Source organism: Vicugna pacos, chromosome 7, assembly GCF_048564905.1.
Source record: "Vicugna pacos chromosome 7, VicPac4, whole genome shotgun sequence".
In the NCBI taxonomy this organism is placed as follows: domain Eukaryota; kingdom Metazoa; phylum Chordata; class Mammalia; order Artiodactyla; family Camelidae; genus Vicugna; species Vicugna pacos.
Window position 1 is genome coordinate 33,072,657 of NC_132993.1, and position 12,992 is coordinate 33,085,648.

General features: G+C 41.6%; 2 protein-coding genes across 4 annotated transcripts in view; one reads left to right on the forward strand and one right to left on the reverse strand.

Moving 5' to 3' along the window:
• ZNF277 (zinc finger protein 277) overlaps nt 1–4,812 on the reverse strand; it is a 99,758-nt gene extending 94,946 nt beyond the window's left edge. Inside the window, exon 1 of one of the 3 annotated variants that reach the window (XM_006217736.4) lies at nt 4,643–4,812. In XM_006217736.4, coding sequence (XP_006217798.1) covers nt 4,643–4,733 — 91 coding nt within the window. In that variant the 5' untranslated portion in view covers nt 4,734–4,812. The remainder of the gene's footprint in view (nt 1–4,642) is intronic. The other 2 variants (XM_015250759.3, XM_072964655.1) reach the window with 2 other exon arrangements.
• A 141-nt stretch (nt 4,813–4,953) lies between these two features.
• Nucleotides 4,954–12,992, forward strand: part of DOCK4 (dedicator of cytokinesis 4) — a 410,882-nt gene continuing 402,843 nt past the window's right edge. The window contains exon 1 of the mRNA XM_072964656.1: nt 4,954–5,366. Within this exon, the coding sequence (XP_072820757.1) occupies nt 5,330–5,366 (37 nt within the window). The 5' untranslated portion in view covers nt 4,954–5,329. The remainder of the gene's footprint in view (nt 5,367–12,992) is intronic.

A 12,992-nucleotide genomic window follows, 5' to 3' on the forward strand; every position in this document is an offset into this window, starting at 1 on the left:
TATTATTGCAATGTCTCTTCTTAATATCCTGAAAGCTGGGTCCCATGTATTTTTCAAAGGAAAACAAAAGGATGTTCTAAAGAAGTCCCCTTCAGAGCTTTACACCAAACCTGCAAGACTAGGTTTCTATAATTCTTTTTCTTCCATGACATCCTCTGGCTTTTACCTTGCAAGGCCATCCTGGTATGTAAGATTATCTGAGCTTCTTGTTGACTCTGAATGTGGGTGTATGTGTGAAGAGCTGGATATGAGGGGGCAGCACTGGGTAGGGGTGAGAAAGGGTATAAAAGATAATACAAAGGGCCTCCAGAGCACATAGTTGCAATACCAGTACAGAGCACCAAGAGACACCCTGACAACCCCTAGGAATGCCTGGGCAGCCTAAGCAGTTATCACCACCACATTCTTAAGCCTCCCCTCGGTTACACTACAATTTAGATTGCTTCCTAAGTGAAATCACAGAGAAGGCAGTTTTATAGTTCAATTAGGCATAACTCTACATCAAAAGCAACTGATATTTACTGAGTTCCAGCTTTACAAAAGGAAATATGTCAGGCTTTCATAAATATATAATTCAATGAAATGATCGTAGTAACTGCAAGGTAAGTATATCTGTATTTTCATAAACATAGCAGATATGAAATAAATCTACGTTACACAGCTACAGTGTCAGAATTGAAATTTAAATAGTTTTTCCAAGATAGGGTCTAGTCCTCTTTCCACTGTCATGTCAAATATATGAGACTGGACTCAAGCAATAATGCTGGGAGTAAGATAACAACCTGTGGAAAACTGGATAAGAGCCATATAGATGATGGAAGACAGATTTCAAGGTCTGTGTGGCAGTTCACTCAGTTACAGGTTCAAGGTTATAAAGGACAGATCTGAAGTATTCTTTTAAAATTTTTATCATTATCTAAACATTAATACTTGACTTAAAGAATGAAAAATCATGCTAAAATGCTATGATTACCTCTGACCACCTTCATGATGATATTCTTCATTTTCCAGCTGGTATGTATAACTTTCACAAGCATACACTATCTACTCAGTTTTTTATTCTACTTCAATTTTGTTGTTTAAAACAGCAGTCATTCCAAGTATTTTGGATAAATTTCAAACAGAATCTATCACATTGTTAAAGAGTGCTTACTACACACAGCTCTGATAAGCACTGGATGTGTAACAAAAATAATATAAGACAACTGCTGACCTCCAGAAGTTCACAGTCTATGGGTGTAGACAAAACTGCCAATAAATAACTACAGTCTGATATGGTGAGTGTCATAACGGAGATTTGGGAAAGGAAGCAGGGTGACTGAAGATGAGACTGGAAAAGGAGATTAGAACCTTAAATGCCATGCATTAGAGTTACACTGAAGATATGAAGTAAAGACCCATGAATACAGTTGCGTTTTGGAACGTGGATTAAGAAAGGGAAAATCAAGAGTCAGTGAGATCAACAGAAAGGTTTTGCAATCATCCAGGCTACAATCAATTCCGGTCAAATATTTATTAAACACTGCAAGATGCGAAGAACAGGGTTAAGCAAACAAAACCAAATGACAAGGTTCTGGTCCCCATGAACACAGTTTGGAGAGTGGGGGCATAGGTAATTCAGCAGTGATGGTGAGAGTCAGAAACAGAACAATGGCTATTCTAAGAGATGAAGAGAAGGAACACGTTCAAAAGATTCCTTCAGGCACAAGAAAATAAGACGTGGTAACAGAATCAGATTCAGGACTTGAGGGCAAGATAGGACTCAAGGGTGCTTCCTAGGTTTCTAGCTAAGGCTGGATGCCATTTATCAAAATAGGAAATACAAGAATGAGGAGTTGACACCACCTGCTACCTCCATTTCTTCTAGAGACATCACAAAGGAGTTATAAGGTCTCCAGAGGAAAAGCACTATAAATCCAAAGAAGCCTGACTATGACCATCATCTACTGGGTACGCATTCGTAGGGAAAAAAGTTGACTCTGTCAAGATATTAGGATATAGAAGCATAGTTTAACACTGTCAGAAGAAATCACTTCCATCAGAAAAGTCTCCCCAGTAACATCCCCACGTGAGAGAAATGTTGAGTCTACTTATTATCTGTTCTTAATTTGAGGGGACAATATGAAATGCTAGTTTCTGTTCAAATGTTTGGAAAGCAGTGTGGTGCAAGACCAGGGACTTCCCTGGACAGAGATGGAGCCTCGGGAAGTCTGGCACACAGATCTCAGGGAAATCCTGTACCTGCCTGCACACCACCCAGTGACTCATTCTAGCAGAAATCTTGTAGAACCGCAAGGATTTCTAAAAAAGACTCCACAATCCCTTCTGCCCCCAAATATTAAACACACACTTTGACATTTTAAATAGAACTACAGGGAAACCTCTTAAAGAGGCAATTTTCAAGAAATTAATGATTTTACAAGGAAAGACACACTTAATAACTGAAGTGGCTGCGTAAAAAGAAATATGAATATGCATATTTTTAACATCATCATTTCCACCCAAAATTTGTATCATGCCTTGTAGGCTTTGAAGAATTTGGGTAAAGTCACAGAATGATACATAGGTTATTAAGGGGAATTTTTAATTACAACTTTACCTTATAACAATTCTGTAAAAATTGACTATTAAGCTCTCCCACTGACTGCTACAAATTAGTGAAAATGCTGGGCAGTTCTGAACCAGGGTGAGGAATTTTTTTCCTGTTGCAGATACAGTACATTCACTGGTGCTCAATATTTTTGTTGAAAACAAACTGGAACCTAAAAATATGCTATCAGTTACTCAATTCAATCTAACAGTTATAGAAACATTGATTCTGGATTCATGATGCTCATCACTGTTCGGTGAGGATACAGAGAAAAGGACACTCATTATTACTGGAAGGAATGTCTACACATACCTGTTAAGAGGCAACTCTAACATCTATCACAGTTTTAAAGGTGTGTAACCTCTGACCTAATTTCTCAAGGAGTACACACCATTGGACAAGGATATACATATATATATGGCTGTCCACTACATTATTGAAAAACTAAAGCCGCACTATAGGTTCATTAGCAGAGGAATGGTTAAAGTACCGCACGTCCATATTATGAAACACGATAGTTGCAGTCCTTAAAATGAATGAATCAACAAGTATACTGATATGGAAGTGTCTACAATAGATCATAGGGAAAAAGAAGGTGGCAGATCTTTAAGTAAACATAGAATGATCCCTTTTTATTAAAAAAATAATTAAAACCATACAGATGTGTGTCATATAGAAATGTATCAGAAAGAACACACATTAAACCCCTAAGAGTTGGTGCCTTTGGGAGTGGGACTGTGTGGAGGAACTTTGACTTTTAACATCTCTGAATGGTTTGAAATTTTTATAATGAAAACTTATAACTCTATAGTAACTGATGATATTCAAAAGTTCTACAATGTTTTTAAAAGGCATACCCAATTTTCTATTTTATGAGTGAGATAAATTCACCAAAGATTTCACCTTCAAATGTAAAACAGGTATCCCCCTGGAAACTTGAGAATCTGAATAGTATGTTACTATCAGATCAGAGGTGACTACATGGCCAACCCCAAAACGAACTGTTTAGGGTGCGGATATATTCAATATTTAAGTATTAAGTTTACCAAAGATTTCTTTGGTAGAGGTAGTGAAATAATTTCAGACCTAGGGGGTTCCACTGATGAGGTGGGAAGAAACAGCACTATCTCTGTGCTGAGACAAAAATTTAAGACTGAATGTCAATTTAACTGTGAAAGCAAAAACAAAGAAAAAAAAACCCCCATGGACAGAAAACCAGATTTAAGTCCCAAACCACGTCCATTAGAAAAAGACAACTAGCTGTGTCAAATTACATACCAAATCAAAAAACAGGGCGTGAAGTGGGGATAAATAGGCTAAAGGTAAAAGAATGGGGCCAGGAATTCTAAAGACAACCCCCCTACAGCTTTCAAAGTTTGGTTTTGGCTCTCTATACCAGATCAGAGGACAACATGAAAGTCAGGTGAAAGCCAAAGCAGCTGTGATGATTTTCTCTGAAGACAAGAGAGGAAAGTACCATTTCTTTTTCTCTTGCTCTAAGGACCCAGCTCCACATTCAATCCTGGGGAACGCCCCGGGCAGACAATAAGCGACAGGTGAAGCTTTGAGAGTCACGCACTTTCCCTTCGAAGACCGCTCCAGGCAGCAATTGGGAAAATCTGTTGAGCGGAGAGCAATGACCAGTCTACAACTGCAAATCCGCCCGAACCCAAATTAAAACACATCTTCAGAGGGCAAACCAACAAAATCGAGGTGGAGGCAAGGAAAAAGAGCTGCTAACCCAGAGTTACAGTCACACACGCGCAAACCTGACTTGACCCACACCTACTTGGCAGCAAGCGCAAAGGTGAGAGCTTCAAACGTAGAACAAACGCCCAGGGAACTTCCCTGGCTGCGGAGAAGGTCATTCCACCCCATTTTCTCTTCTCTCTCAGACATCCCCCATCAAGCAAGACCCCACCCCGTCCCGCTGGGCCCCGCCCGTGGCAGCCTCGCGCCCAGGTGGCCTTGGAGTTGGGGTTCGCCCAGCAGTCAGCTGCCCTTCAGGTCGGAGAAAAAGGAAGATAAACTATTCAGAGGCCCCGTACTCACCCTCATAACTGACCCCACCGGCTCCGCCACGGTTGTCAGCACCGTCCTCCTCCCCTTTGGTAGCAGCCCCCTGGGTCTTGGGAGCAGCCATTACGCCGCCGAGAAAAAAAAGGGGAGGGCCGCGTCCAGGCGCGGAACCAATGGAAACGCGACTGCGAGCGAACTCCTCATCCCTGCGGCGTTTCCTTCACGCCCACGCCGCGCTGACACGTTCTGGGCCAATAGGACGTGGTGAGCGGAACGTAACCCCGCCCCCAGCCGTTAATGCCACGCCCCCTTCCGGGATGGAAAGGCCTAGAACTACAATTCCCAGCGTGCTGCGTGGGGCGCTGGGCTGGGAGGGCTGGAAGAGACGCTGGCGGGCGGGGGGGTGCGCCCGAGAGTGCCCCGGCGTGTTCGCTTAGTTCAGTGAATCAGAACAATGACTGCGCCGCCGGGTTCTCGGGAGCGCGTCGGAGGACTGTGAGCAGCCGCCGCCGGGAGAGCGGCGGGCGGCGCAGCCTCGGCCAAGCAGTGTCAACGCCGGGCTCGGGAGCCTCCAGCACAGACCCTACCCAGAGCCCTCAGCCCGCGCGAAGCCGCCGGGCTCCAGCGCTGCAGCCGCTACTCGGGAGCTGTGCATTGTTGTGAGCCGGAGAAGGGGAGCAGGGATTACAAAGCCCGAAGACCCCGGACCCCTCTTTAGCCATGTGGATACCTACGGAGCACGAGAAATACGGCGTGGGTGAGTCTCCGCGGGGCGAACTTTTATTCCTCTCTGGCCCGAGCGGGTGCGTATTTGGCGTCCTTGCCCCCGCGCCCCTCACGCTCCACCCGGCTGGAAATGCCTAATCTGGCATCGCGCTGCGGGTTCGGGGCTTTGCCCAGTGAGCGCTGGGCAGAGGAGCGCGCGCCGGGGTCTTGCCCCTCCACGCCGGACCTGCGCTCCCGGCACCGGCTCCCGGAGTGCCGGGACCGCTTGAGGGAGCGCGCAGCCAGCCCGCCCGCTGCGGGCTGTGCCTGCGGAGTTTGGAGTGGCGACTGGGCGTGTGTGTGTGTCAAGTTGGAAGTGGAGAGTGAACGGCGTTCCTTTCCCTCCTTATCCTGTTTCCCCAAAGACGGCAAGGACTGCGACGATTTCCCAAGGGTAGAGTGGGTGAAAACAAGAACCGCGCAGAGAGAACATCCCCAAAACAGAAGGGAGGCGCAAAACCTTCCCTCTGTTTCCCTTCAGCATTCCCGGAGTGCGGAATGTGGCACCGTCCTCTAAAAAGCCTCTCTGACAGAGTCCGGCCCGAGCCTCCCCTCTCCCTCCGTCCCTCCCATCCCGGGTTAGGGTGTGTGTTGAGGGGCGGGGGGATTGGTAAATGTCAACATCTGCGCCGCTTTGGTCTTTGGAGGGGAACGGGTATTTCAGCAATGTTTTTACTTCTGACCACCCTCTCTGCCCGGAGTGAGCGGGGTGGGGGTGGGGGGCTTGGTGGAAGACAGCTGTGGAGTGATAATAGGGAGGGGGGAATCGGAAAGCTTGGGTCTTCGAGGCTTTTAGGAAAGGGCTACCCTGACACTGGTATTCGGAGGAAAAGGAGCAGGGTAGCGCTTGTTGTTCTGTGCAAAGGTGAACAACAAAGGACATTAATGTTGACTGATGAATACAGGAGTCTCCCTTCCTTTCCCTCCTCCCGTTTCAGGCCGATTACAGTTCCCTTTTTTTGTTATTTGATTTCAGCTGGGTCGCCCCTTGACAGTTACTCCTTTTAGGGTTGTGATTATTAACAAGCCAGGCTCTCTGACAAGCGTGCAGCAGCCAAATGCAATTATAACCTCTCAGAAGATTTAAGAGAGAGAGAGAGCATTATGGATTTTCCTAACAATCTTTATTTCCTGTAATGCCCTTCCTGCTGATTGGTGTTTTTTATTTTTTTCCCCAATTTGGGGTATAGATCTAGTGATTTAGGTGATATGTAGGTATCTGTTTATGTTCTAAATTCATTTTCTTGTAATTTAAAAAATCTGGAAAGCCTTTCTAGGGAGTCAATAGTCATAGATTTTTTTTTCCAACTTCGCCTGGGGATACGACTTTGAGTCCACCGAAAAGACTGTATGATTAAACAGTCGTTCCCCTATATTTTACTCGCGTTTTTTCTGGGTTTTGACTTGTTAGCAAGACAATAGTTTGTCCTGGACCCACCTTTGGGAAAAGGTTCCAGCTTTCCTTCTCTTCCAAGTGTAAGGGGAGCCTTTACCAGGCACTCTACTGGCAAAGAGTGGATGTTTCCTTCTCTGCACTTGCCCCCCTTTTTAGGGTAGATTAACCCTTGCTGGGAAAAGACATTGCCTTTGCTGAACTGACATTTGCTGAACTGGTGAGGAACCGGAGCGTCCCCTTGTCTCCGGGTTTATCACTCAGTGCAAGAAGCACAGACACATCCAGCAACACTGTCCCGCTTGGAGTTGATCCCAGATGTTGCTTCCTTCCAAGTGTTAAATTATACAGATTATGGATGGGATTTATTTTCTTGGTTTCTTTATGTGCCAGGTCACAGCTGGGGTGCTGGTATCGAGTAGTTCTCTCGCCTTTCTTTGCAAGCTGTGGGCAGAGGCTTAAAACACCCTGTGAGATTTCCTGGAATGGCAAACCGGATGTTATCAGTCAAGTGTTTTGGGCTGCAACAGACACCTCGCCTTTGGGTGGTTGTGACTTGGTTGCAGAGTCAGGGGAGGTGGAAGGGTGAGCAGACATTTGGAAAAAGGAGGCTGAGTGAGGTGAGAGCAGAGAGGGGTCTGTTGTCCTCATTTATACAATATCACACATTTACAGGAATGTTAATCTTTTATTATTAATTTTGAGCATTTGGCTTAGGGAATGCTTAGCTGTTTTTTAGAATCCATCTGTTAGGTGTGTATGTGTTTGTGGTGAAAATTTTGCTAGGATACTTATGTGTGGACTTTATTTCTCACCATGAAGAGCACTATTTGTAGCTGCCTGTGCTGGAAGTTGTTATCTTTTTTTTTTTAAACTTGGTTGCTGGATGTGCTTTTCTTGTCTAGTTCTTTATAAATACTAAGTAAAAGGTATTTTATGATCACAAATCAGGTGTAGTAGTAATGCGGTTTCCTCATTCTTTGAAATAAATGAACTTTGTAACTTTGAATACCTGAAGTTTCCTTGGTGGAAATTGTATGTTTCTAATATGATGCTTTTTACCTGCCATCAATTTTGTCTAAGAAAATTATGTCTTTATATATTAGTGTTTCCATTTCAAGCAACATACTGTAAATATGGATAAAATTACTTGATTTTCATACCTGTAGTAAGGTGTATCAGAGAGAAATTCCTTCTCAAACCTGATGTGTGGGCACTGTCTCCTCCATTTAATTGAGGAATGGTCTTAAAAAAAAGTCTATTTACTCCTACGCCTAAGTGTTTTAGGGAATTAGATTGGTATAGTGATAAAGCTAGGTCCTAATAGGGAACTTTATCTCTTTAAAAACATGTTAGTAGGCACAGTGATAGGCATATTTTAAACAAAATCTCTTGGGAGATTCTGTTTGGCTCTGATTCCTAGTCTAGACAATGCTGCCAGCTGCATGACCTTAGAGAAGTCACTTAGCCTTTCAGGGTCTCAGCATCAGGGTTGAATGATACCCAAGGTCCTTCTCACTACTAATTCTGTTGAGCTCTTCCAAACAAATGTGTCCTTTGTTAGAGAAACATTTCCATTGTGCAGCGATTGTTATGAGAAAGGCACTTTTGCTGTGACACATCCCATATAGTTTTCAGCTGAGATCCCAGGTAAGCAAAAGCTACCTGGCAAGCTGCCAGAACCAAGGTGCTGGTTGCTCACTTTTTCAATCCCTGTGATTCTCTCCAGTAGGAACTCCATGGGCCGTGACTGAAACATTCTTGGTCGCCCCCTCACAACTCTCATGTTCACTCTCTGCCTTCTGCACGTCCTCATCTGTCATCCCTGCCCCCCACCACCTCCACCAAAGTGGTGGGACTTAGTCACAAAATTAAGACCATTGCAGATGTATTTATACATTCATTTGCTCAGTGGGGGTTTACACCTCATTCCCAGGTGAGCAAGTGAGTCTTACTGAGCAGCAAACAGGACCGCTTGACCTGACCAGGTGTTTTACATATGTAAACCTGGTTAAGCTGAGAGGGAGAATATGGGCTGGATTGATCAGTGCAAAAAAATCCATGAGACTTAGAAGAAACGAAACTCAGAACAAGCTGATCAGATCACGAATGTCATTGAAAACATGAAGTATTACAATACCAGTCCCCCTGAGTCCTCACAAAGTTTCCTGTCCTCCATTTATTCTGGGATGGTTTTTGGACTCAAGCGAGTAGGAATTCCGTTCCTTTTAAAGTCCCTTCTATTTTAGGGGAAGAAGTACCATCTCTTATTTACTCAGGGTTTTTAGAATGTCTTTTCCTGCAGAAGTGTGCTTTAATGGTAGCTTGTGTGGGAGAGTTATGAGGGAGTGTACCTTTCTTCTTAGCTGCTCTCAGTTTATCAGCTAGCAGTCTTAACATGTTTCCTATTTGTGGTACCAGGATGTGTGCAGATGACACGTCTAGCTAAATAATGATGTGCCGCCTGGAATTGTTTGTGGCGTCGAGAGCCTGGCACAGAATTCTAAACTTTCAATGGGAAGCAAAGAGGAGTGATTTATCCCTCGGAGGAAAGTACCTCGAAGGGCTGAGGTGCTTGATCTGGCCTCCTGTGGGAATAGCCTGTAAACCTTTCCCTCTCTTGGTCGTTCTCCTAAGTGATGATTCTTTCACGAGGTCCCACAGTAACACAGAGATGCTGCCTTTCCTCTTTAGTCTTGGTTTTTTTCCCAGAGACTGTATGGTAAGTACTACAAAGGAGATTATAAAAATTTCAAGAAACTTAAGGCTTTCCTGTCTCTAGCTCCGTTTTTTAGGAGACCACACTTTTAGAATTATCTTTGATACAGTATGTCCAAGTTTCTAGCACAGTGACTTTATGCCGTGAGCGTATGTGGCAGAGAAACATTAAACTCTAAGGAAACCCAACCAAAATGCTGTAACCATAGCATATTCATACAATGTTTTATAGTTGAAAGAATGTTGTGAAATTACTTTATTTGGGTCTACTCTAAAGTAGAATGATAATTTCCATGTAAGAGATGAGAAACCAGCTTCATAGAGGTTAAGTGACTTACAGGCATACCTCGGGGATAGTGCAGGTTCAATTCCAGACCGTTGCAATGAAGTGAAATATCACAAGAAAATGAGTCACATGAACTTTTTTGTTTCCTAGAGCATATAAAAGTTACATTTACACCACACTGTAGTCTGGTAAGTGTGCAATAGCATTATGTTTAAAAAATAATGTACATACCTTAATTAAAAAATATCTCATTGCTTAAAAAATGCAAATCATCATCTGACAATACAGGGTTGCCACAAACCTTCAGTTTGTAAAAAATGCAGCATCTGTGAAGTGCAATAAAATGATATATGCCTGTACTCTAGATCTGTGGCTTTTAATCTTGCTTAATTGTCATCCATAATAGGAAATATATTTAATTTCCTGATACCACCAGCATCACTCCCCACTCATATAGTGATACAATATTTGCTCATACTTTCTATGATGTTCTATTCTTTTTCATTAAAAAAAAAAAGAACTTGATTTAATGACTTGATTTAATGACTCATTAGTGGGTCCTGACTGGAGCTTGAAAAACACTGCCCCAGATACCATATTTGTGATATAGGAAGGACAGGAACTCAGACCTTGTCGGGTTTCTAGTTAGGTTCATTCATGACATTGTTATTGTTGTAAAACAAGTATCTATTTGTGTTTGTATTGACCTAGAATTTAATCATACTTTTTTCTTTCAATGTAAGTCAAAGTCTGTCTTTTTATATAATATTTCTCATTAAAGATGGAAGAAGTATCCAAAGCCATCACATACATTGTAAAAATTGTCCCTTTAAGGTTATGTGTGTCTTTCTACTGGGATCTTTTTGGCAAGGGCTGGGATCAGCTGCATAATGACCAATTTTAGATTTTTCTATATAATTTCTTTTGACAGGGATCTCTGGCCACTGTAACAGGAGAATAAATACAATGAGTCTAAAGAGCTATCTTGCCAATTGTAGGGTTACCACCACCATTCTTTTCTATCCTTTTATATGTTATTGATCATTATTAGAAGAAACAACGCAACTTGAATAACTTGTTTTCTTAAAAAAATGAACTGATAAGCTTATTTGGCTAGAGTACATATAATACTAAAAAATAAAGAAGTTCCCCAAGTCTATTTTTATTTAAGCAATTTAAATTTACTTGAGGAACAACTGTTTTATTCTCTGGCATTTAAAAAAAATGTGTGCAAATATACACTGGATACCTACTAAGTAAATAAGAATCACCAAAAATAGTGTTACCTTTCGGTGGCAAAGTTGCAGTAAAACTGACGTGCATTACCCTTCTGGTGGTACTGAATATTAACATGACCCTTTTGGAAACTAATGTGTATGTATAATGGCATTTGTGGAGCACTTGCTATATATGCCAAGCATAGTTCTAAGAGCTTGTCATAAGTTTTCTGTCTCATCCTCGTGACAGCTCCATGAGGGAAGGTTCAGTTATCACTCATATTTTACAGGAAACTGAGACAAAGAGAGATTAAGTAACTTGTCTGAGGTCACACAGGAAAAGGTGGAACTGGAATTGGAACCCAAAAAGTCTTACACAGACACTGCTGTCTTACGCACTCTGCTGTGTTGCCTAATACAAGAGTCATTTTAGGAATTTGAATCAGTGGTTGCACCCCTCAAAGTTTACAGTAAAAAAAAAAAATCAATAGCAACAAAATCTCAACAGAGTTAGATTCCTTGCCATGTTGTCAGTGAAAAAACATAAATTCCAGTACAGGAATAATTTAATCACTTTTGGTTATCAGCACAGCAGGGTATTTATACAGTCATGAAATGGGATAATTCCATAAATAACGGTATTTCTAAAATATATTCCAAATATCTAGTGTCAAGTGACAAAATAAAGTAAATATAAGCAGTAATTGAAACTATATAAAATGTGTAGCATTATAGACAAGATGTAGCTAATGTGTGCCATAGAGAGAAGATGTAACTAATGTATAGATGAAAATTGTTAGAATATGAAGATTACCAGCAGATTCTTTTTAAAAAAATTCCTTTTGCTTGCAAATATGAGCAGTATCTTTTCTTTTTTTTATGGAAATATAGTCAGTTACAATGTGTCAATTTCTAGTGTGTTATGGAAATATAATCAGTTACAATGTGTCAATTTCTAGTGTGCAGCATGTCTCAGTCATACATGTACATACTTCCGTTTTCATATTCTTTTTCATTATAGATAACCACAAGATACTGAATATAGTTCCCTGTGCTATACAGAAGAAATTTGTTTTTTTTAATCTATTTTTATATGTAGTAGTTAATCTTTGCACATCAGAAATAGGAGCAATAGTAAACTTTAAAGCACATGCATTGTTGCTTATGGATGAGGAGGGTGGCATCAAAATGATTAAAGAGAGATTATTGCAGTAGGTGAGGTAAGAGTTAAGTCCCTGAACCAGGAGCAGTCCTGTATGGTGAAATGTGGATGGATCTAAAATATTTAGGAGACAGAAACAACAAGGTTTGGTCATTGGATGTGCAAAGGTAGAGGAAAGAAGAAGTTTATGTTGTCTTCCTGGTTTCTAGCTTTAATACCTGGGTAAATACAGGTGCTCTTTAACAAAAGAGACATTTTTGTAGGCGGGGCAGGCTTATGGTCTAAGGTTAAGAGTTTCTTTTGGCTTCCTAGAGTTTGCCATACCCATCAAACACTCAGGTGGTGACACCTATGGATAGAGGAATAGGAAGTCAGTGTGGAACAAAGGAGAGAGGTTCTAGACCGAAGAACATAATTAGAGAGTCATTTGGTTTATGTACGATGAATGCATGAAGTGATCCACATAGATAAGACTTCCATTAATGGTATTGACTTTGATTATGTAGTCTGCTTGTCTGTTCTAAGTTCTAAAGTGATAGATCCTAAATTTTCAAATGGTAGTCATCTTGAAGCACTTTATTAATATGGGTATGGGGACTGTAAAATAAGAAATATTAGCTGTCCATGTAGAGTTGGTAGTAAACTAGGTTTTACGATTTTTCTTGCTTCCCATTAGCACAGTGCCCAACTAAGGCATTAGTTATTTCTATTTCTGTGACAGTTCTCTCCCAAGCAAATATCTCATGCCAGATCATACATGTTTGGGAGATTTCCCCAACAGGATGTTGAAAAACAGAAACCACAAATAATATTTCAATAAATAAGATTTATACATCCCTCAA